This window comes from Hyperoodon ampullatus, assembly GCF_949752795.1.
Source record: "Hyperoodon ampullatus genome assembly, chromosome: 4".
NCBI lineage: Eukaryota > Metazoa > Chordata > Mammalia > Artiodactyla > Ziphiidae > Hyperoodon > Hyperoodon ampullatus.
This window is the reverse complement of record NC_136917.1, coordinates 168,613,805-168,640,202: the sequence shown is the minus strand read 5'-3', so window position 1 is coordinate 168,640,202 and position 26,398 is coordinate 168,613,805. Positions and strand designations below refer to the sequence as shown.

At 41.0% G+C, this 26,398-nt stretch overlaps 2 protein-coding genes across 2 annotated transcripts in view; both read right to left on the bottom strand.

Annotated features, from left to right (window-relative positions):
* Positions 1-26,398, bottom strand: part of SEMA5A (semaphorin 5A) — a gene marked incomplete at both ends in the record, with an annotated part of 314,646 nt that overhangs the window by 37,740 nt on the left and 250,508 nt on the right. The window contains one exon of the mRNA XM_079703072.1: positions 18,348-18,495. Coding sequence (XP_079559198.1) covers positions 18,348-18,495 — 148 coding nt within the window. The remainder of the gene's footprint in view (positions 1-18,347; positions 18,496-26,398) is intronic.
* Positions 1,693-2,869, bottom strand: LOC307052242 (putative RNA-binding protein Luc7-like 2; the record flags this gene model as incomplete). The annotated part of the gene is given in 2 exon segments (XM_079703073.1): positions 1,693-1,728; positions 1,730-2,869. Coding segments are annotated over 2 exon segments (1,176 nt in total).

Below are 26,398 nucleotides of genomic sequence, written 5' to 3'. Positions count from 1 at the left end.
TTATTTGGCTTTATTATACCATGAAAGGTCCTTGCCCATATTCAGACAGAGCATTACAGTCAGGGGAGTGAGATGTGCAGTTTTTTTAAACAAGAGTTTATATGGGCACGCAGGAATGACACCAGCAGCTAGAAGCCTAAATGTGTATTAATATATAGAATATGCAGTTATATATGAAATATATATATATAATTTCACAAAATTATAGTCAAGGTCGTATACAAGGAGGCTCTACCGTAAGACAGTCTGAATGGTGGAGGTGGCAGCCTCGACAAACGCTGGCTAATTAGTGTTAACTGCATTTCCGTGACTCCATGTTACCAGCAGGATAAAGCCCAAAGTGCTCAGCTTTCCAGACTCAAAAAATTAGATCCACTGCACTGGCTCAACCCCTCCCATCCTGTGGCCTGTATCTGAGCCATGTGGCACTGTCTCAAAGGCCCACAAATACACATTGTGGCTTCAGGCCTCTCTGCCTTTGCTGTTGCTGCCTTTACTGTAAAATATGATTCTCCTATATTTACCTGAAAATACCACTCCCTCCTTCACGTCACATTGTGCCCTGGAAAGTAACAGATGAAGGATGCAGCACCACAAGGACCTGTCTGCACAGGGGTGTCTCCAGTGGTTTATGAAGACACCTGTTACCTACTTCTCGTGTTCTGCTTCTAGCTCAGCACTGGACACTTGCTGCTTGTCACACAGCAGAAGACCTCCTGGCCCTTCCTCCATCAAATATGGCACTAATGGGGTCCATGCATCTGAAAACCAGCCTTAGCTCCTGTATTTTTGATAACTTTTCCTCAACTGTCTTCAAAATCTTAAAAACATGGAATAATCTTTTTTTTTTTTAACTAGACAAGTTACAGTTTAATGATGGTGGTGGTGATTTTCATTTTATTATTTTTTACAATAAGGGTGTAATCTTTATACTCCACACACACAAAATAAAACAAGAAGTGCTTATGAAAGAGTCCCCGCCCCCACCCCCCATCGCAAAACATCCTGAACGTAGCTATTCAATAGAACAGAAAAATCAAGACATGTTTGATTTCAAAATTTCAATAAAAAAGCAAAGCATGTAATGCAACAGCTGTTCAACTTCCCACTCTAAAATAGGCACCGTTAGACAAACAAAACTCCCAGTATTTTAAATTTCTCCAGCACACATTCCAGTATAAGTGTTCTGAACTGTAATCAGCTAGTAATTAATAATGGGAATAGAACCTTAGAACAGAAGTTATATTGCTTCCCTGCACCCCTTTCTCTTACAATTAGAGGGTAGAGGTATCAGGGGATACAGAGTCAAAGGAAGAAGGATTAAAAAGAAATTCCCAAAGTTGCTGTTTTTTGGACGAGAAAGGAAGACAGCATTTTACAAGTGTTCAAAAAATCCCAAGGCAAGTAACACAATTCATTCACTATCACTCCTACTAGAAAGAATAAAGACATCAGCATCTTATTGTATAAAACTGTACTTTCAGAAGTGTATTACAAGTTCACCAGAAACTATGGATGTAGTTTTAGGTTTCATCAAAGAAAACAAGTTCAGATCAAGTTAGATGTTATACACCTAGACTAGCTGAATCAGTGTCTGGAACTGCTCACTGTGTCACCCTGAACAGCTGTAAACTAAACAATAGTATGTAACTCCAGAGGAAGCTTAAGGATTGAGGATATGTACACAGCTAATTATATCTCTCCTGCTTCACGCTCTTCAGAGCTCCCCCCTGTCTTCTGATCTGCCATTAGCGCTCTCATAGGACCGCTTCTTATGTTTTCGATGTCTGTCACGAGGTGATCTGTCTCTTGAATTCCTGTCTCTGTCACGTGATGCTAAGTCTTGTTCTCTGAATCTCTCTTTTGAGGATCTCCTCCTGGATCGCTCTCTGCTCCTGTCTCTAGAACTGTGCCCACTTCTCTGGTGGCTGCGGCTGCGACCACGGCTGCTGGAGCGGGACCTGTGGCGATGCCGTTTCTCCCGGGATTTGGATAGAGTTCTCCTTTTCCATTCCCGTGACATGGAGCGAGACCTATGTCTGCGATGCTCTCTGGACCTGGATCTTTTAGGATTCTTGCTATGTGATCGAGACCTCCTCAGCTTCTCCCTTTCTTCTCTCTCCCTTTCTTCTCTTTTCAGGCATTCCTGGTTTCTTTTCTCCTGCTTCTCAGCTACAACTCTCTTTAATTCTTCAAGCTTCTCTCTTATTTCAATAAATCTCATGTGCAGTTTACCCCCAAAATGATCAGCCAGTCGTCTGTCATTATCATGAAGACCTAAGTAGGCAGAGCAAACTTCACAGATTCGAAGTTTCTGCTGCTGGAAACTGGAAGCTGGCATAGATTCCCAATAAACTGCCTCTGCTTCTCTTTTCTTTGCCCGTGCTTTCTCTACTTCATCCATTACTTTCTGGGATTCCTCCACATTCCCTTCAGCTCCTAGCTGTTCCACTTTAGCCAACAATTTACCGATTTCTTCATTTAACTCATGAACATGTTCTGCCTTTGCTGCAACTTCAGCACTGATCTCTTCCTGAGTTTCTGCTAATCTTTTCTTAGCCACTTCTGTTCTTCGATCACAATTTGCAATGAATGACTGCAGATGATCCATAGCATCGAGTTCAAAGAAAAAATCTTGTTCTTTGGATGCAATTTCATAATCTGCTCTTAAAGCCAGGTCATGGACTTTCAGACATTTTCCAAGATCCCTTCTAGTTTTAGACAGGACATCATGGGGGCAACAATTCAGAAGGTGACTTTTGCATACTTTGTCATCACTGAATTTGATTCGTTGACGAGTAGTATCTCCGTCCCGGGAGGTGCCCATCAACTGGTCCAGCATCGTGCGCATGTGGGCCTGCGCCGACATGGCGGCGGAGTAGTGGGTGGACGGATGGTGGTGGGGCGCAGAGCGGGCCCTCTCTGGCCGGGGGACAAGGGGAAGGGGTGGGGAAAGGTGAGACGCTGTGTCGGTTGCCACCGCTGCCTCGAGGCGTGCGGAAAAGGGAGCGGGAGGGGTTGCAGGAGAGTCCGGGCTGCTCACGACGACGCGTACGTGGAAGGCAGCAGCCCCCGAAAGCGACCCTCGTTCCCTCACTCTCCGTCAGGTTCCTGGGACAGAAGCAATACCGGCTAACCACGCTCTCGTCTCCAACACTGCCGCCCGCCAGAAGACCTCGGCCCCCGCTTCAAGATCTGACGCCGCTCGCCGCTGCCGTCGCCGCAACGTGAGCGCGCACGCTCCTCGCGCTTAGTCGTTTCCCACGGGGGCTCCACCAACTAGCGTCCAACTGTATTTGCTCCGCCCGCCCCGTGGGGGGGGGGGGGTTCCACCCTAACGGCTCTCGGGCGCGTGCACGCGGGCCTCTCCCGCCCCAGCCCTCCAGGGAATAATCTTTCAATCAATAAACAGTACACGAACAGACAAAGATCAAGCGGCCATGGTTCAAGTTGGGTAGGGGGGACAGGAGATCGTCCAAGCTGAGCACCAGCCCTGCCCCCAATGCCACCTACAGGGGCTCAACATGGTGCCTTTTGCCAAATACACAATAACGTCTGGCCTACAGCTAACGACTGGCCATTAACCAGTAGCCCCTGATCTTTGAGACACAGGTAAGTGAGCTGGCAGGAATCCTTGGGATAAATCATTCCCATCCTTGACCTGACAACGCTTATTTCTTTGCCTTGTTGTATTGAATTGGCCATGATCTCCAGAATAATATTAACATTAGCAGTGCTGGCAGGAATCCATGGCCTTTCTTTGACTTTAATTGAAAAGCTTCTAACCTTTCACCATTATGTGTGATGGTGTTTGCTGTATCATTTTAATAGGTATCCTTTGTAAGGTTAAAAAAGCCCCCATCTGGGCTTCCCTGGTGGCGCAGTGGTTGAGGGTCCGCCTGCCGATGCAGGCGACACGGGTTTGTGCCCCGGTCCGGGAAGATCCCACATGCCGCGGAGCGGCTGGGCCCGTGAGCCATGGCTGCTGAGCCTGCACGTCCGGAGCCTATGCTCCGCAACGGGAGAGGCCACAACAGTGAGAGGCCCGCATATCACAAAAAAAAAAAAAAAAAAAAAAAAGCTCCCATCTATGCTTTGTTTGTTACTTTTTAAAAAACTGTTATGAATGAGTGTTGAATTTTATCAAACATTTGTTCTGCATCTATTGGAATGACTCTGACATTCTTAATCTTATTAATATAAAATATATTATTTATAAATTCTCCATTTGATCATTATAAATGTCATAGTATGAATATGAACATACAAGTTCAATGTAAATATTTATATATGTAAAATTTATATTTATACATAAAGTCTGATGAATTAAGGTTGTACAAGGTTGCACAATATGTACACTGCACAAAAGAAGATCCTGGCAAAGGGGCATATGAGGGCTGAAATTCAGCCTGCATCTTTTCCTAAGCCATGAGTTTTGGCAGAGGGCTGTCTGTCCTCAAAGGAAGGAGCATAAGAACATGCTGGCTGCCTGCCAAGGCCTGAGCCTATGCCATTGTGACCCTCAGAAGGGGAAATATGTACTACTTCACACAAAGGCACCTTACAGGTTAGCAGTGCTTCTGGGTCTCATCCATTTCTAGCCCTCGAGGTCAACGTCATTTACCAAGCAACTCAACCACTGGATATCTTATCTTGGGAGAACTTGCTACAGGATTCTCTCACTTTTAAACAAATTGTCCCTTTCTGTCTACTGCTCAGAATCCCTGCCACCTATCGAGAAGGTGCTGAGGATGCAGGGCTGAGCCACAGAGACAGAGCATCTGCAGCTGGTGGCTTGGAATCTCACAGTGTTCTCTGCAAAGTATCCCCAACCCCCTGGGGAATCTCCCCTCTCTACTGGAGAGGACCCCAGAAAAAGCATCACCCAGCTTTCTCGAAATTCAGGCTCACCAATGATTTCACCCTGGTCCAGTTACAAGGACATGATTGACAACTTAAAACTGTGCCAAGCAAAGTTCTGTCTTCCACTGAGACATAAATAGAATGTCTGCCAAGTGTCAGATCGTAAACCTTTTTTTTTTTTTTTTTGGCCGCGTCTCGTAGCATGCAGGATCTTAGTTCACTGACCAGGGATCAAACCCGTGCTGCCTGCAGTGGAAGTGCGGAGTCTTAACCACTGGACCGCCACGGAATTCCCAGACATGTCTTTATAACACTAGACCCTTATCTTTTTAAACTTGAGTACATATGCTGAAAGTTAACTAAGATGCCTTTCAAACAAATGAGGCAAAACCCGATAAATGTGTAGTAAACTCATAGCCACACCTACTCAGAGGCCTCCCCTACACAAATATTAGTCTAAAAGCAACAAAAGGGAAATCGTAAGTTCTGCTAAAGAACAAGGAACAATGAGTACTGGGGAAAAAGTTACAATTTCTATTGATTATATATATTTTTTGCCAAGATCCCAGTAAAAGATAGAAATGAAGAATCAGAATTTTTAAAATTGACAATTTGTATCAGGATGGAATTGGATTTCCTTTGACCAGATTCCTTTCATTATGCTGTGACTCCTGGGTCACATTTAAGAATAATATGATCTATGAGCACCAAGGATGACAAACAAGACAATAGCGAGTGGGAGAGGCCCTGAGAAGGTCATTTAAGATATATGCACCCAAGGAACAGGCTGCCAAATCCTCACGAAGGCACACACGTGGAATGATACCTCCTTAACAGCCCCAGGAATTGGGGTTTACAAAGCATAAAATCAACTCCAATGGACCAGAAGTATTTACATTTCCAGTTTACTGGCTGTGCAGGCTAAAGGACCCGTTTGCTTCAATGAGATCCACAGTGCATGGAAAACATAACAAATGCACTGGAGGTGCTTAGGCAGATCTCTATTCCGCAGGGTAGACAGTGGGAGTTCCTCAGTGGATACATGGGGGGTACCAGAGGCAAGGCACCCCAACCTGCACCCTCGGGGAAACGCCAGGGCCTCAGACAATTCTAGTGCCAACCCCTCCTGTTGGAGAAAACTAATGGGGACACCATTTGTATTCGAAGTCCCATTGAGCACTCGCCTTCCTAACTCTCAGTAACCCCTAAAACACGCAACTGACTTCTCCTAAATTAGTGAGGTGGGGCTTGTCCAGGGAAACCCATCCCATGGACAGGGGGCTTAAAATTGCAAACTTGACTCCTTGCATCCTCTGGACACCTGTAGCTTATCTTCAATATGGCACTGTCTACCAGGAGTTGATGTTATGGGGTTGTTAGTATTTCTCGTCCCAGGCTGAGAGCTCCTTGAGGTCAAGAGCAGCTTACCCAGATTCATATTCCACCCAGCCTACATCCCAGGCTGTAGCTCATATTCATAGTTGTTCAAGACTAACTTGTCGAGAGAATAGAGCTCGACTCAACATTGACTGGGAACATGAAGTGCACCAAGGGAAATCATACAACATTTGACTAGCATGCAGGATGATGGTCTGCAAAGGGCTCAGGGCCATTACATTTAATTTCTTATTTACAAAGGAGAGCTCAAATATTGGAATCCGTGCAACTGTAAAATATTAAATTCAGGTTTTCTTTTCTAATTGGGTGCTCTATAATAGTTATATGTACTCAAGTCTTGCCTGTGGGGGTCTGATAAGGTCTTGGAAGGTCACTGCCAAGTATAATCTAATATCAAAACCAATTTTAATGAACTTCATACACAATTACTGCAGGCATACTGGCTTTTAGTGCTAAATTTGATTCGTTTGGAGCAGCCTTGTAAAACTAATTAGGAAGGATTCGAAATAGTTTAAGAATCTGAACAAGAAGTGAAATGTTCATAAGCTAATATCATGGAAAGAAAAATGAAATATGAACGAAAGGCAGCTCCACTGGGGTATGAAGAGTCTCTGTGAAAGAATAACCGCAAAATATGTTCCTTTATAGGAAACTGTAAGAAAGAACCAAAGAGTAGACAAAAACAATATAATGCACAGGAATGATCACTTCATTTGAAAAGATGTTGCTGACATTTTGCCAAATTGCCATCATCTTTAAAAAAAATTAGCACATAAATTTAATAACTAGTTTCATTTATTCATTTTCTTACACTCTGCTAGGTATTGAGGATATAATCACAAATAAAATAGCTATTGTCCTTGACTTTAAAAATCTCAAATATCTTCTTTTTTGGTATTAATAAGTTTAAAAACAAATTAATTTATCCATATTAATGTTATGGAACTTTCCCCTTTGAAATAGGACTAACCTCAAAGTTTCTGTGACATATTTGGGGGCAACACTGACCTTAATTTATGTTTTTTTAGGTTTAGGAGCACCTACGAAAGTTGAAATAACGATTGTGGGAAAGTAGCAAATTTCAGAATAAGGACTATACATCTACACACCCACACAGATTTGCATGCCTAACGTCAGGTATGTATTTACAATTAGATGGCTGCTTTTAGATAGTAAAATCTAGATGATTTTTTTTTTTTTTTTTTTTTTTTGCTGTAAGGAAAAATAATTGAAAACATGATGTGGCTTACCTGCTTGAAATCACTGATGGGTTTATATTGTGGAAATATTAACACAAAAAAGTTATCCCAGCCCCAATTATATAACTGCAGTAGCAAGTAAGTAGGAGTCAAATGGCTATCTATGCCCTTTAGTCTGATACCCAAGACCTTTCAGGAATGAAACACCTTACTTTCCCTGTCTGTGTCTTGCCATATTCCTTTATGCATCCTCAACCACGCCAATGACACTACTTACGTCTCGCAGTGTATTCCCCACGCCCTTTGATTCACAGCCTTCGTTCATGTTTCTTTCACAGAGAAGCTCCCATTCCCATCTCAACTTGGCCAAATCCTAGCCACACCTTTGGGACCCTTGACCCAGCCAGCCAGAGGTAACCTCTCCCTCCTCTGGACTCATTGTTTTCTCTTAATGGTTCCATTGGCATTCCTGACTTCTTCCTTATATTCTGGCCATTAGATTTATATTTTCCTCCCTTGGTTCAGAGTTTTCTTGTATGCATCTGCATACCTTTGTCTTCCATAGGACCTCGTGCAGTTCTTTACACACAGTAAATAGTCAACATTTTTGGTTGACTACTTATATAGATGAAAAGATCTGAAAATTCTACAGAGGGTAGAATGGAAGACATGAATCAGTAACTGAAGTCACTGAGAATGTTCTTTTCTTCGATATGTAAAACTGTCTAGAAATTAACAATTACATATGAGATCACACCAAGCTTTAGGGAAATCAATTATCAAACACGACTCATGTAACAGGCAGAGTTCCTTTCCACCCTTCACTTTCAGATGTCAAGGCTTATCCCTAAAAGCTATTAGCAGCGGCAAGAAGATAAGAGAAGGAAATCAATTACATAAGCTTCCTAAGGAAAACTGCTTGGCGAACATCAGAGATCTCCTCCTGACGTCTGGATTCCATCTGTTTGCCCCTGCTATTTTGGTCTCTCTCTCTTTTGAGAGGCGATGGCTCATGTGCTTCTGCGGAGTCTGAATAATTTTATAAGGTAGATTCCACAGCTTATTTCTTACAGCCACTGACATTTCTTTTTCCCACATGATGACACTCGAGTTCTTTGAAAGACTGCTTTTCAAAAGTTGTAAACTGGGAAATTTCATGGGACTAGGATAGACGGGAACAGATGTGGAAAACCTTTCACATCATGATAGAAGCAAGATCCCAAATAGTGGTGTGTAGGATGTTACTTTCTCACGCAGCTTGGCTTATATAATAATGCAAGAATGTGACATGGGACGAGCCAACTCCATCTTCAAGAGCCTTTATTGCAACTATTTCTTTCAAACCAGAACCTCATGAGATTCTGCATGTCAAACAGATCTTGAAAAAAAAACACGCCGTGGAGTGAAATGAACAGACAACTGTTCTAAGAATGTCTGTTGTTATAGCACATCCTTAGATCACAGAGCAAAATAATTCAGCTTTTTAGTTATTCTGACAAATGTTGAAGGCTTCTAAATGGAACCTTGTATTTCTACTTAGAAATATTAACAAAAAAATCTAAATGGAGCAGTAGCTTCTTTATTCTTTCTTGTATTCACATAGAAGAGTTCTGAGCTAGGCTCTTATTCTTAGAAAATTTGAGGATTAATAAAGGGATAACACTTGGGAAGAAAGAAACCATGGCATCTGTGAAAAATACTCAGTGCTTTAAACCATATTTTTTTCATGTTCCAACATCTGTTACTTCCTTCCTTACTTAATTACAAGTTGCTTTGAAAATTATTATGTATGTGTGTTGTTTTAACAACTGAAATTATACATGTTCAATAATTGCATTGCAGGCACTCAGATGAAATAATAAAAAATAGGAAATGCAAATCTTAAGCTAAACGCCAATTAAAACATATTGTTGATATAATTAAACACTTACGCTACTTCCTCCAGAAGGAACAACTGTAGGCCATGAATAAAACCAAGTGACAAGTATAACAAGTATAATGATCAAAACTTATTTTAAAACTCTCTGGCTGCAATAGCATACATGTGAACTCTTTCTACAACACACCTCACTCTTGCTAAATCAAAATTGGCACTAAAGTATATTTTGAATGACAGCACCCACAAACCAAAACAAACTAATGAACAGACTTGTGCATGGACCAGTTCAGGTTAAGCTTCACAAATGAAGAATCCTTCCCAAGTTTTAAGCAGGAAACATGAGTCCCTTACTCACTGTGGTATCCCCAGAGCCCGTCATGGGGCAGAAGCTTAATAGTTATTCAATAATAAGGGCATGAAAATGAGTAAAAAAACGAAGATGCTCAGATTCTAGCTACATTAGTATGAGTGCATGCAAACGTCTATTAAGACTGTGATGTATGCAGGTCTTGCAAACCTGAGTCAGCACCACAAGAGGCACAATCAATTAAGTAAATGACAAAAGGCTTTGCTGATCAGAGGGATGTCTCCCCAGGCTTTTGTTTGCTTATTTCCTTGCTTTTAGAGGGGATTTTAGAAATGAGTCAGCTGAGGCAGTATGTTGGCTTCTATAACATAGAACCTACAGTAGATCAGACCCCAGCTTCCCTCCATCTTTCCCATCAGTTGGTTGAGCAGAGTTAGTCTCAAATAGAATCACAGGTCTCAGATTGGGATGGCTGGATGGACAGAAAGTTCTCATGAAGCCATGGCTCAGGATACTGTAAGATATTAAAATATCTCTTGGAAACTTGGCCCCAGCCTGTGCAGTGAGGTGCTGGACTGAAATATGATTTTTTAAAATTGGCGGGGAGGGAAATACCTAAATGCAATAGTGCATCCTTGATGCTACAAACTGCACATGGAGGACAGGAAGTCCTCAACTCCAAGTGAGAAGGACGGCAACACAGCACATCATATAAAGGCCAATTTGACAGGATAACTAAATTGCTTTTTAAAACTATGAACAAGCAAAGCCTTTTCAGACTCCAAGAGAGCGTTCTCTTTAATTGCAGTGGCAAGTGCCCATCGCAACTAGAAGGAGACAAGGTGAGCTACAGAAATTGACCAAAAATAAGTGTCCAAATTGACAGACATCAAATCGACTAAAGTACCCCAGGAATGTTCTCTGTGGATAATCCACAATTAGCCCAGAGTGTCAACAGGCCTACAAAGACTGAAGATGCATTTGGAAAAGACTATTCCCTGATTGTTTTTATAGGAACTTCTACTAAGGCTTTAAATTTAGAAAGCCACATTTAATTACTCATTTTGTAGCAGGTAAAAATCTGGCATCATTTAAAAGAGGCCTGGGTTTCCTATAGCTGAGTATTTATTTATGCCATTAGAAAATCAGTTTCTTCTGTGTGTACTGTGTATTTGAGTAGGCCTACAAAAGATTTTTAAGCTTATGGCCATTTAGTGGAAATTGTTATGGCTGAGAATACTGTTACTGTGTTTCCATAAGTAAATTTTAGGTATTTTAATATCAGGTATTGGAAAACCTTTATCATGGAATTTATTAGTAAACTGTAAAGGAAGAATTTGTGTGTGTGTTTGTGTGTGTGCGTGTCTGTCTGTCTCACTTAAGTCACTCTTACAATAGAAAACCTCTATTCGTGAAAACTTCTCTTTTCAACTAACTTTGCAATCACTGTATTTGAATTGTTATAGGCAGAAACAAACCTGATTCTTTGCAAAGAAATCTGGGCAATAGACACTTCCAACACCATAAATAAAACATTTTTGTGAAATGCTCCAGATCTCCACACCAATTATAATTACCAGAAATTGTAGAATAATTTTTATGTTCTAGAGGCAGACTTTTGAGGGATTAACTCCTACAATCCATCATTTTCTCTTCTCTCCATCTGCATCATACATCATTCTTAAACTTGATGACCAAACTTCCAGTTCTAAGTTTCAGAATGCTTACACTTCTTCAGCTCTCCACTGTACTACTACTTGATTTTGTGTACTGATATTAACTTTTTCAAAATACTCAAGCCTCTTTTAACAAAATGTGACATTTTTACACTGAGAATCTTTCATCTTTGCAAGCTCTTCACTGAGATCTCACATAACAAAGGAAAGCCAATTTTGCATTCCCATGCTTCGGAAGGTGTAATATCCAGCCAGTTTTAGCTAGGGAGAGCGATCATTCCCCTTGCAGAAGAATATGTAGAAATACACGTGAATGCATTTTATAAGCACAGTGCAGTGGAAGAGTGATAGTGATGAAAAATATTATTTTTATCTATAAACACTTTTCGTTGTTTCCACTGATTGATTGATTTTTACTTAATTTTATTTATTAAATTGTACTTCAGAAAATAGCCTTTTTAGAATTATGAAATGGTATTTTCATAAACAATGGATAAAGCTAGCTGTATCTAACCCAGAAGGGCCACTGGCTCATTAAAGTAACTAGAGCTTCCAGACAGCTCAATGGGAAGCCCATGCAAGAAGCCCAGGCGAGAGGTCAGTGTCTGTGACTAAGCTTTCAAGGTATTGCTGGGGCAGCAAATAAACATGCAGAAATGGATCTTGGTCCAAAGTGAAATAAGAACCCTTTAACTAACACATACAGCTTAATGTCAACTGGCAATGCCCAAGTACCTCAATCGAGCATAAACTGGGCTTACCTTGTACAAACTTAACAAAGCAAACAAACATAATCGGACAAAGAGAAAACGTGCTATGTACCTCCTCGAAACATGTTCCTGTCCTCCACGGCAGGGCTGTGGATCTCTAGAAAACCACCTTTAAAAGTGAGGAAACACTAAGCCGGAGTGCAAAGGAAACCAACCATCCATACCATCAAGCAGCCAACTCAAAAACTACTTGTTCAGGTTTAAAAACGTCAGTCTCTCCCAGCTAAGGTTTCCTCTATATTTTATGCAGAAAGGAGGTGCCAGCTATCCCATCTGAAGAGAAGCAGGTGCCATTGCAAGGAGGTTATTATTCTCTTGAAGGTAATTTAGTACTAAAAAAGGAAAGACAAATGGGACAGTAAAGATAACTATCATTTAGGAGAAAAGGAAATGAGTCTTGTAATAACTCCTTTTTTAACTGATCCAGCTTTGTGGGCGGGGACATTACCTCCTGTCAGTTAATCAGTTCTTGTTCTAGCATCTTCTGAGGAGGCCACAGCATCCTGGACCTTTCAGCTCCTTAGGGGCAGAAGACCTGGACCCAGGGTCTTGCTCTGACAACCGCAGGGTTTCGTGTCCATAAACTATTTTCTCTGGGCCCAGATTTTCTTATTTGGAAAACCAGGAACACACGAGATGACATTTCTCAAAATATTTTGCGAACTCCACTGTGCTACACAAAAACAAGTTATCTTTGTAATGCTGTCATTATTTTCATACATTACAACCTATTTAAACTTCCAACTGCCAGGTTTTACTTGCTTCTAAATGTATCCATGGCGCCATTACTTGACCCAAACAAGTGTTAGTGTGTCATATCAACTCTGATTAACTTTCACGGAATCCCTTTGACAGCATGTATTGATTTTAATGTCTTTATTCTCGACCTTTCAGGGGCTTCTGTGGTCCAGTTCTTTTGTATCTAGGATATAGATATCTCTCCTATATGCTTCCTGCTGATATGTGAAATCACAGCTTTTGTCAACTGTTTTACACCGTGTGTGATATTTCAGTAATAAATATAGTGCTGGCAGGACTAAGTCTGTTTCTGCTTTTGAATGATCTTTGCTGTATGTGACACAGTCCTTAGCTTTATTCTTTCACACATCTGCTAAACCTTTGAGGGAATTCTGAGTTACATTAATTTGAGAAGCAATTCTATTGATGTACTATAACATTTTGTCTTTCTTCCTTTCTTTTGTTGTAATTTTCAAACAAAACATATAATTAAGATTTGGGTTGTGAGTTCAACTTCAATGAATTTCCATGCTCATGAGAATCTGTTAATGGAATTTTCATGGTTGGCAGAAGGATATTATTGCAATATTATGGACATCAAAGGTGCTAATGAAGAAGAGAAGCGATATGGAAAAAAAAAGAGAAACCCTCCTCTTTCTTTTAAGATACACTTTGTACTTAATAAGAGTAAAGAAAAATAAAATCTTATCATTTATTACTTAACATTAATCAAAAAAATATTTTGCAAATGTAGTTGTGTCATTAAATTCTATTTGTGCCCAAAGAACCAGTTCTCAAATGCTGGCCTAGTCACCCACTAGCAACTGGGTACTGGCTAAGTTCACTAATCTTTCTTAAGTTGAGTTTTCCCATCTCCAAGTGGAGAAAATAATAAAAACTGCCTAGCAGGGACACAGGGAAAATAAACACAATCTATTTTGATCATTCTTAGTGCAATGCACGGCAGCAGGTGCTCAATAAAAGTTGATTATTTGATTATGTAACAGAATTTCTGTCTACCATAACACACCTAAATAGTAGCTCCAGTGTGCTTGGTTATAATTTCCTTTCAATATTTCATTTGATATCATGCAGTAAGTTAGGATTTGTAAGGCTTGATATAACAATTATCAGCATGGCTATCATATATGACTGAAAAAGGTTAAAAATGAAACAAAAATATGCCAAAGATAATTAAGCCCCAAGTGGCTATTCTAATAATTTTACGTAAAATAATTATAACCTCAAACTTCTAAGTCACTGCTGTGGTCTAGGCTTGAATCCCAGCAGTGGGACCTGGAACAGACCCTGACCCTCTCTCTCAGCCCATCTTTTCACAGGTAGAAGGGAAAGAGTGAGCAGAATGGTGCCACTTCTCCCTGAGGCCCACCCCTCTAGGGGCAGGCTCAGCACCCTCGGGCACTTTACCCCCGGGCTGTCTCACTTTCCTTCATCCATAAGCACTGGTGTAGTAGAGTCCCACTTACAGAGTTGTAACAGAATGAGAGCAGATAGATTGCACCCAGCTCTCAGCGAGTGCTCAGTAAAGAACGTCATTGCTCCTTACTTCTATTGCCATCCAGGGTTACTGTGAGACTTTGTTATATGACACAGGAGTCCAGCCTATCATAACATGCCTGGATAACAACTCGAGTTTGTCTAATGATAACCTCATTTCGGTAATTCATGTGACACTATGCAGTAAGTTAGGATTTATAAGACTTGATCTGACAATCATCATTATGGTTACCAGATATTATCAAAAGAGGTTAAAAGCGAAACACATATGCCAAATATAGGTAACATAAAATAATTTATATTTAATATAAATTTATATATCTATATAAATACAAATTATAAATTTTACAAATATTAATATAAAAGTAATTTTAAATAGAAAAACATAAAATGTAACTTGTTAATGGTATATTATTCAAGAACAGAAAAATTTTCCTGGAGACTGTGGCTTGATGCCAATAATGATGGTGACAATTTCTATTTCTGTTTGCCTATGTTGCTTTGTCACTGAGCTAGGATATATAGACATGTACCTCATACATTCTGTGTATCCTCTGAGACAGCCAGGTGTTTGCATTCGAGGATGCAGCCTGGAGATGCGAAACAGGGTCCCAAGTGTCCTGCTGACTCAGAGGCAGAGCTGGGGGCTGGCTCTTCCTCTCTTACTTGCCTACTCACTCTGGGAGGCCACAGGCGTGAAGGGATGCTGTGGAGAGCTAGGGAGGAGCAGCGGGGCTGGAGGAACCCAGCACTCCTGTGGGTTCTAGACAAGCTTACTTGGAAGTGGGAGAAAATGTCTGTCCATTAAGGGTCCTGATGTATCTCATTCCAAACTCATCAGAGGCCTCCGCCACCAGGGAAGGTCACCTGTGCCACCAGGGTCCAGAGAAGGGGTACCAGGATCACAGAATCAGTAATTTCAGGGCCAGGGAACTTGGACTCTAGCTGGCACTTCGCGGAGGAAGTCAGGGGCCCCGAGGATAGTGGGTGGGCCTTGGAGTCACACAATTAACTGACTGCAAAAGATCCAGGCCCTCCCTCTGTGTGTGTCAATCAGCTCCCCAAACAACCCAAGGCTCCATGGGCCCCCAAGCCTCCAACATCTGGAGGCTGCCCGAACTGACCATCTCTTACTGAGATTTAAATAAAGGCGTGGAGGTTTAATCAAAGACAAGGACGTATGAATTTCATGGGTGAAATATGGGAAATCTTTTCATGAAACTTCAGTTTAAAAATGGTGGAGCAAGAAAAGTTTCTCAAGTCTTTTTATCCCGTTCATACCTGAACTTGAAACCAACTCTTTTTTTATTGGCTGCTGTAGTGCTCAGGAAATTCAAGTTGTTATACTTTCCACAAAGCTGTCCTTTACTGTGTAAATAACATTCCATTAGTATACAGTCATTTGTAATAAGCTTGGGCTCAGAGAAGCAGCAGAAGCTCAGGAATAACAATTAAAGAAATGAGAGTAGGAAAGAGAACGCACAGGGAAGGTGAGACCTTGGGGCTGAACATCAGGGGCATCACCGTACTTGATACAGCAGCTCTAGGAGGGATGAATGATCACCCTCTTCTTAGTGGGGGAGACAGAGACTCAGAAATATCACCTGACTTCTCATCCAGCCAGATATCGGCAAGGAGATAATCAATTTAATGAATCCAAAATCCATAAGTTACTTATACTTACAGCCACTATCATTTTTTTCCAATTTAAAATGTCCTTACATTTGTTTCTTAATTATATTTTTTAATGTTTAATTTAATTTTTATTTTATATTAGAGTACAGTTGATTTACACTGTTGTGTGCCACTATCTTGGTAGAAGACAAAACATCAAAAACAAACATACTTCATGGCCAAAGATTTCTAAACTGCAACTAGAATATGATCAACATATTACTTTACCTAAATAGCTATTATTATTATTTTTTAATCTTATGAATTGAATTGATAGGATACATTTTCTAAGCAATCCAGAGAAACCAAGCCCCGCCTTCATGCTTATGCTCCTCATTTGGCATTCCTGCCTTAGAAGAGACAGTAACTGGAATAAATAGAAAAAAAAACATGCAGGAAAAAAATCAATGCTGTGCTTCTATCGTAAAAGAATAGATTGCTCCAGTGTACCATAATAACACCTTCCTGGAATTACATGGCCAGTAGATTAACTACAGTGGGGAAGAAAAAGAAAACTAAACTAAAATACCTAAAAACTTATATTAGCCTTCTTAGAAACACTTGTGATATTCCTCTGGATGTGAAAACTGATGTTATATTTTTTCATAAACCATAATTCTGTAAATTTAGACACAAATAAAGCCAAAATACATGAACATTTTGGAAAGACATTCCGTTTTTACATTTATAATCATATGTGTCACACACACACACTCCAGTGACTACATAGGAGATAGGCTACTCTTTCCTTAATATAATTTTTCTTTCATTAAACTGTTTTTAAATGTAATAATTGAAGTCAGTTTGCAATAAGAAAATGAATGACTTGAAATGTTTTCTGAGTTCTTCGTATTGCAAAGTTTTAGAGACTAAAGTGCAAGATCAACTCAGGTCATCCATCCCTGTGGTTTCCCAGCAGAGGAGACAAACCTTGATATGGGAGTGGAGATCCCAGTGTTAAATGTTGAGCCACCGGGAACAGGACTGATATATTTCAGCAAAGAATAAAACTACCACATTTGAACTGTTTTCCTAGAACATGTGAATATTCACAGATTTACCTGTCACATTTTCATAAATAATTTTAAATCTTAGCATCTGAAATATCAATAAATACGTCATCCTAAACTGGATACTAAGATTTTCCTTGGTTGAAAGTTAGTTCATGATGACCTGCAAAGAAGTGCCTCTATAATCAGTGACAGATTCCATTAAAGTTACTGCAAACTTTGCCAGTGCAAAGGGGAAGAAATCTAATTGCAAATCCCAATAACAGAAATCTCCTTGGTTTGGGCGTAATATCTGGCAAAGCATCTAATAATCCTCTTCTTCTCTCCAAATTCCCCAAGGCTATCTGGAGTGTGTGGTCTTTGCATCTCACAAAAACAAACTTTACAGCAACACAGAAACATCCTAAGCCTCATGAGCCAAGGTTACAAAATTGCTGCAAAGACCAACTGGAAGACCAGTGAGGAAAGGCGCCAAGCCAGACCTTCTCAGGCTGAACCTCTCCACCAAAACACCTGCATTGTCTTTGCAGCCACTCTGCAGTGCCAGCACCAGGGGCAGGCAAATAAAGTGAAAGCCCAGCAGCCTTTGATGCTCAATCATTCTGACAGATGACACAGGACGAGCAATAACAGGCCTTTGCACAAGTGGAATTTTATTTGAGAGTCTAAAGTGTTAAGGGAAATAGGACCCGTTAAGGCAGAAGAAAAACAAAACCATCATTTGTCTTTTATTCCCTCAGAATTGGCAGCAAATGTGCTCTGACAATGGCCCCATAAAGTTTCTCAATCCTCAGTGTCTCAGGTTTGTCTGCATTTTATAACTTAGCGCGGGCCCAGTATGATGACCTTATTCCATTTCCCAAACCAAATATAGTGCCCAGAGTTAAGCAGACTGAAGTTTCTGTACTAGCTCAGAAATGAGAACTGGCAAACTCCTGGGGCAGTGTATCCCATAAGAGAATATTTATTCCAATCAGCCTTCAGGATACTCTGAATTTCCAGTATCTCCTCTAGACATTCTCATTAACCAGAAAGACTTACGTGATTCACAGCATCTAGTGCCTGGATGTGTCATGTCTATGGAGCATTTAATGTTTGCAGTATATCTAGTGTCTGCTGAGGATCTTGTATTTGCAGAATATCTAGTGTGTGAGAGCACCTAGTCCCTGCAGAGCATCTAGTGTTTGCAGAACATCTTGTGTTTGCAGAGCATTCAGAGTTTGTAGGACACCTTGTGTTTGCGGAGCATCTAGTGTGTGCTGACTCTGGACTCCCAGCTCTAGACTGTGGGCTAGGGATGAGGAGGACTACTCACCACACTACAGCCCGCACAGTCAGGACCATTCTCGCAGGTTCTGTGGCGAGCTTGAATGCCGCCTCCACACTGTGCTGTGCACCGTTCCCAGGGACCCCAGCCTGTCCAAAACATGTGTGGGGGGCACAGCAGATGCTCATTGCAGTATCTGTAATGAGGAAACCAAGAGGAAAAAGCAAGGGTTTAGTGGAAAGTGAGGCCACAGGCTTTCCACTCTCTGGCCCTGCACGGGATGTTGAACCCATGGGCATGCTCCGCGTGAGGGGCGTTTCGTGTTCTGGGTGGTCACCCAGGGAAGGAGGCGGATGTGGTGCTGGCCATGCTGTGTGTGCACAGACAATGGGATGCGTGGGAGACAATGAAAAAACGTTAGACTCACAATGCAGGATGGATCTTCCTGTGCAGCCAATTAGAGGAGAAACAAACAAAAAAACCCTTCAAACAGACACTCAAAAAATGAGAACACATAGAAAATACCTAAGTAGGGCGTTTAACTTCTAAACATAAACACTGAAAGATAAAGTAGGTTATGAATATAAAGGCAGCAAATTGTATTTGGAATTCATTTCTCATCCTCGAATCAAATAAGGCCCGTAATCCTACTAATATAAGTCAAAGAAAAGTTAGTCTAATTTTAGCATGAAGCTTCAAGTCATATACTGCCAAGTTATTGTATTTTTAAATTTATTTGTAGACTCTCAGAATGATGTCCAGCTGCCTTAATTTAGATGACCACCTGTTACCCAAAAAGAGTTGAATTACTATTGACAATTAGTCCTAATTTTTAGTGATTGACTATACTTCTACATGTACATTCATATTGCCAATTTTTAGCCAAATATACATGGCCTTCCTTAGCCTTAGAAGGATCAAATTTCTTCTCGTCTTTAATACTACAAGTGAAATAAAGTGAAGTGAGGGAAGGAAACAAAAAATAAGAAGGAAACAACCTGGCAAGGTGCAGGTTTACAGCTCATAGGGAAGAAGATGGTATTCTGAATGTAGCCAAACTTAGTGAGACACATTTGGCAATTGTTTCTCACTAAGTGCTGAAAAGCACAAAGAGTACTTCCCTATCACAGGTGTGTCCAACCTGCGACACATACAGGGAAACAGACCCAAGTCCAGGATGTGCAGGATAGAACACACTATCTTTATTTTCTTATTGAAGTAGACTTAATTTACAATGTGGTGTTAATTTCAGATGTATAGCAAAGTAATTCAGTTTATATATATATATAAAATATACATTATATATATATATTTTTTCTTATTCTTTTGCATTATTGTTTATTACAAGATATTGAATATAGTTCCCTGTGCTATACAGAAGGTCCTTTTTTTTTAAACTTATTTTATATGTAGTAGTGTGTATATGTTAATCCCAAACTCCTAATTTATCTCTCCTCCCTTTCCCCTTTGGTAACTTAAGTTCGTTTTCTATGTCTGTGAGTCTGTTTCTGTTGCGTAAATAAGTTCATTTGTGTCATATTTTAGATTTGGCATGTAAGTGATATCATATGGTATTTGTCTTCCTTTCTGACTTACTTCACTTAGTATGATAATCTCTAGGCCCATCCATGTTGCTAGAAATTACATAATTTCATTGCTTTTTATGGCTGTGCAGTATTCCATTGTATATGTATACAACATCTTCTTTATCTATTCATCTGTCCATGGACACTTAGGCTGCTTCCATGCCTTGGCTATTGTAAATAGTGCTGCTATGAAGTGGAGTGCATGTATCTTTTTTTTTTTTCTTTGTGATACGCGGGCCTCCCACCGTCGCGGCCCCTCCCGTTGCGGAGCACAGGCTCCGGACGTGCAGGCCCAGCAGCCATGTCCCACGGGCCCAGCTGCTCCGCAGCATGTAGGATCTTCCCGGACCGGGGCACGAACCCACGTCCCCTGCATCGGCAGGCGGACCCCCAACCACTGTGCCACCAGGGAAGCCCTGTATGTATCTTTTTGAATTAGAGTTTTTTTCTGGATATATGCCCCGGAGTGGGATTGCTGGATCATATAGCAATTCTTTTTTTATTTTTTTAAGGACGCTCCATACTATTCTCCATAGTCAGAAAACACTATCTATCTTAATGAGCAAAAAATAGAGGTAAACAGCTGATTTCCAGAGTGTAAGAGAAGTAATTCGGGGAGCGTAGTTTCCTGACAGCAAATGTTGATACGATTCAACTGTCTTCCCATCAAACCAGGGACATTTAATGAAGAATGTGATGGATTCCGGAACAGGTACAGCCATGAAAAGCAAGAAGCCAGGCCAAGCTGAAGGGAGTCAACAGGATGAAACACAGTGAGCATCAGTGGGCATTCTGGAAAAGAACAGAAGGTAGGAGTGGGAAGAGTGAAGTAGAAAGGTGATTGAGGGGCTTCCCTGGTGGCGCAGTGGTTGAGAGTCCGCCTGCCGATGCAGGGGACACTGGTTCGTGCCCTGATCCGGATAGATCCCACATGCTGTGGAGCGGCTGGGCCCGTGAGCCATGGCCGCTGACCCTGCGTGTCCGGGGCCTGTGTTTCTCAACAGGAGAGGCCACAGCAGTGAGAGGCCTGCGTACCGTAAAAAAAAAAAAAAAAGGTGATTGAGGAGAAGTGAATAGAAAAAGCCGAAAGGAGTGGAATGATCTATCTTTAAAGAATTTGATCTTTATTTGCAAGGAAGCAAGGAAATCCCACCAAGCTCCAGAGACAAAATAGCACCGTCAGAGTTAGAGTGAAGGCTGGACTACAGGAGTTGGTGTCTCATCATCCTGCTGGTGCTGGAGCCCCTGAGGTGAGAGGAGCTCTCCATGCTTGAGTGAGGGGTCTGAGCCTGCAAAGGCTCAGGGTGAGGGGTCACGTGCAGGACGAGTTTCTGGAGCAGATGCCGGCCAGGAGGGCATAGATGCCAGCCACCTGAGGAAGAGATAGTCCAAGGTGGACAAAGAGGATGCTGATGGCAAGAGAAGGGAAGGGACATCACATCCATGGCGTCTGGTAGAATGGGAATAAGATGGCAGCCGTGTGGACGTATAGAAAAGCAAATAAGTAAACAGCAGAGTCCAAAGTCAGCCTCTCAAATGAAAGGGGGAGGCATGCTTACTTCTAGGGAGAGAGGGTTGATATTTCACAGCGGAAGGAGCCTTCAGAGAGTCGAGAACCAATCAGGAAAATGGTTAGGTCTCTAAATCTCCACATGAAAGAGTAACCAGTGAAACTGAATACTTATCACTCTTCCCTGTGTGCTTGATTGTTTAAGACAGATAGTCCTCTGCGGCCCTGAGTCTCAGAGCTCAGGACTCTGGACAGTTTCACATGTGGGAAGGAAGGGGAAGGAGGCTTCTAATTAAGAGAGTGTGACCTCTAGATAGAAGAGCCAAAACAACACTGAGGACACCATAGAAGAAAAGCATCTGAACTCAGGAAGCCTGTGCAGATGTGTAGCGTTACCATAAGTAAAGCAAAGCATCCTGACTCCTTAGTGATTATTAGCATACATGTTGGTGCAAGGATTGTTCTGTGAGGCAACTGCCATTTGTTTTAAGAACGTGTTTGGAAGAAGTAAGTCAAGAAAACTCAGAACATCAGAACTTTCAGCATTTAATTCAAACTATCCATGTGTAGCTCCTCTCATTGTGGATAGAAGGCCACCTCCTGTTTCCAAGGTGATTTTGCCCATATTTAAAAAGATCTGGACGTCCTCGACTCCTTGACATGAATTTCAGCTTGCAGAAACAAAAACAAACCAACACTAGGAGTAGGGAGGGCAAAGGAAAATCTTACCAAAAATGCTTATAAAACCCTCGACTTTTAATAAAAGGCACAGCAACTGAGCTCCCACTTCCCCACAGCAAAATAAATCATAATGCATAAATCCTTTCTCATCTCTGCCTACAGCAGGCCCTCCCCTGAACACGCTCAGCGTATTATTACAGCTGAAAGTCCACAGCTGGAGAATGTGATAACTGCATGTACCATAGAAATTTCAACCAGTGTTATAAATGATTTACTTGGCCTCATTTTTAGGTGGTCAACAATGTGCTTTCCCCCTTCTCTTTCTCTTTCTATAGTAGTCCCATGACAAAAGGCACACCAGGATATGTGACTGTCGCCCTCTGTAAGGGAGGTCAGAGGGAACTAGAAATTGCCAGTTTGTCCCTTTATGTCTGGATTTCACTCACGAATTCAACCCGGGAGAGTCTGCTCAGAGGCTAAGCCCTTACAAGCTCCTAACTCTGGATTCTGCAATTTCAAGGGAGTACTGTCCATCTGCCCCCCTAACTCCTTCACCCAACAAACACGTGCCACTGAGAGACGTACCTCTTGTTAAACTCCGGATTGGGCCTCTAGTGTCACAAACAACAATGGGTGTCTAAACTTAGTTACCTTGGTGACTCTGGGTGTGCAAGGATAATTTATTAATTTATGGATAAAATAGCTGCACAGTAGACCAGCCACCGGTTCCTCATTCTCTAGTCCTTAACTCACAGCTGGCTTTTACCAAATGATAAGCTAAACAGTTTTGAAATTATATTTGCTCTCCTGGACCTCTAGCATCTTAAAGCACTGACAGTCACAGATACATTTCATGATGCACTAAAAATTAAGATTTTAATTTTGCCCATGACTACTCATTCTCATTTTGCATTTAAAAATGAATTAATAGCCCAGCAATATTTCTCCATAAATTATCCATTTTTCCACAAACCTAGTCTCTGTGAAGAGCATTGTCTTTCATAATCCTGTATAGACTAGACTTTCAATACCGTATCATGTTCCTTGTCCTCTTTCTTCATGCTGCAAATTGTGTTCTGTTGTGGTTCAATCCATGTTGGTTTCTCACTGAAACCTCTGTTAGCCTGAACCAATCAGAGCACTGTTAGAACTATTTTCTTCTTGGTTTGCTTTAAGTGATTGTTCCTTGGCTGGGCCACACTGGGATAATGGAATCTTTTGTGGCACCAGAGAAACTGTACATGTATTGAGTCCTCCATAATATTATTTTTTACCCCAAGGGAAAGCTAAGGGAACCAGTAGGATAGAGTGATGATAATGACTTGCAAAGAGCATCACTTTGGTTCATCACAGGATTAAGAAAACTTGCCCACAAAGACGAAGAAAAATCATATAATAAACCCCCATCAGTTCCTGGGTCTCTTAACTTTGGTAATGCAGTGGAAAGACTCTAGCATGGTCTTCATGAGCCTTGCTTCCTGGAATTCACATCTTGTGTAAACCCCTCCCACTCAGTGTGGGTGGAACCTGGGACTTGCTTCTAACCAATAGAATATGGCAAAGATGACAGGCTGTCACTCCCATGACTATGTTACATAACAGTGTAATGTCCTTTCAGGAAATTCTCTCCCTTGCTGGCTCTGAAGTAGTAAGCAGTCAGGTGCGTAAGGCCCAGGTGGCAAGGAATTGAGGGCAGCTTCTGGAGAACAGCTTCAGTCCAACGACACGGAAGACACTGAATGTGGCTGACAACCACGGGATTTAGGAAGCAGTCCCCTCCCCTCTCCTACTGAGCCTCAGATGTGACCATGGCCACAGTCTACACCTTGGTGCACCCTTGTGAGATCCTGAAGCAAAGGACCCAGGTAAGCTCTGTCCAGACTACGAAACCACAGAAACTGTAAGCCAATAAAGCATGTGGTGTTTTAGGCAGCTAAGTGTGAAGTAATATTATTATGAATGACAACTAAGACAGATCTTGGCACCTAGGCATGTAGTGCTACTGCAAGAAATATCTAAAAATCTGAAAGAGGCTTCAGGACTAGAGAATGAGTAGAAGCAAGCAGAATTTTGAAAAGCATGGTAGAGAGAAGCTAAATCGCCTTGAACAGACTGTTAGTATACACGTAGACTTTGAGGATGCTGCCAGTGAAGGTTTAGAAGGAGATAAAATAAAGAAGTACAACTCAACAACAACAAAGCCAACTCAATTAGAAACTGGGCAAAGTCCTAGACATTTTCAAACAAGATATACAGATGGCCAATAAGCACATGAGAAGATGCTCAACATCATTCATCTTAGGGAACTGTAAATCAAAACAACAATGAGACACTTTATACTTGCTAGAATGGCTATAATCAAAAAATGAAAAAATAACAGGTGTTGGCAAGGATGTAGAGAAATTGGAACACTTGTACATAGCTGGTGGGGATGTAAATGATGAAGCCAATGTAGAAAACAATTTTGCAGTTGCTCTAAAAGCTAAACATGGAATTAATATATGACCTAGCAATTCTATACATATATATACACACACACTCCTACATATATATACAAAAGAACTGAAACAAGGACTTGAACAGATACTTGCATGCCAGTGTTCATGGCAGCATCATTCACAGGAGCCAAAAGGTGGAAATAACACAAATGTCAACTGATAGGTAAATAGGTAAACACAATATGATGCAACCATGCAGAAGAATATTATTCAGCCTTAAAAAGCAATGAAGTTCTGATACATGCTACGACATGAATGAACTTTGAAAACAATATGCTAAGTGAAATAAGCCAGACATAAAAATGGCTAAGTGAAATAAGCCAGACATAAAAATCATATTGTATGATTCTACTTATATGAAATCTCCTAAATAAGTAAATTTATAGATTAAAGGTTATCAGGGGTTGGAAGGAGGAAATAATAGGGAGTTATTGCTTTTTGGTTTCAGAGTTCCTGTTTGGGGTGATGCAAAAGTTTTGGAAATAGTGTTATGGTTACACAATACTGTAAATGTAATTATGCCACTGAACTGAACACTTAAAAATGGTTAAATGGCAAATTTTATGTTATATATATATATATATATATATATATATATATATATCTTTAGCGCAATAAAGAAATTAAAAGAAAATAGGATCATATTATTAGAAGCTAGAAGAGAGACCCTTGTCATACAATGAAGAGTGCTTCCAAATTTGTCACCGCAATTATATGGAAAGCAGAATACGTAAGAGTGACTTGAGTTATATAGCTAAGGAAATTTCCAAGCAAAGTGTTGAAGGTGCCACCTGGTTTCTTCTTGCTGCTTATAGTAAAATGTGGAAGGAAAAATAATTGAGGGAAGCAATATTAAATGGAAAGAAACAGGTCTGGATGGTTTTGGAAATTCTTGGCCTCTCCTGATGGCAAAAGATGCTAAAACGAAGAAGCAGCTTCTGAGCACTGTCAGGAAAGGTTGACATAGAGTAAAAAGCTGAGGATGTGACTGTACAAACATTTGTTGAAACCTCAGAAACATCAAAAGATCAGAGTAGCATTCAGTCATACAAGGAGTCCTTTCAAAAAGTCAAGAGCAAGAGTCGCAGACCCTCTCAGTCACAAGCAAGCTGGAGGGTGCTGTCCCTCAGCCATCTCAGCAGGAACCCCAGGTAGAGAAGGGCTATCTCAAAAAGATCCATGGGTGTAGATCTGTTTAGCAGGAGTAAACCCCAAGGAAATTCACAGAAGACTTATAGAGTTTATTTCAGCAAGAAGATCACCAGCTTAGACTGAAATGTATGGAGAAAGTACAAATGAAATGAGGCTGTTGGAAACCCAGACTTGTACTGGCAGGAAGTAGGCTGATTAAACTGTCCAGCTGGAAGCACATGCTACCTTTCATGAGAAAGGAAGGATGATTCAGGGAACAGAAGTGAGAGCCCAGAACACAGAGCTAAGAATTGTGGAGAATCATGGCCAAGCCTTGAAACTTAATCAAGCAACTCCATACACTTGTCTGAATAGATTTCAGAATTTCAATGGAAATTTCTTTGTGCTTTCCATTTCCCCCCTTTTTCAACAGAAATATCTGTAGCTGTAACCCTTTGCCTGTCCCACCATGGGTACACTGGGTGTGTTGGTGGCAGATAACGTGTCTCTCATTTTAAAGATGGACAGACTGAGATGAACTACACCCAGGAAGGTTCATTCATATATGGGTCTGACTTAAATAAGGTTCTGGACTTTGGGGAAATGATTGAAAGGTATAAAATTCTGTGGAAACTTGGGAGGGGAGAAATGCATTTTGTACGCATCAGGGACAGATAAGCGATGCTGACAGAT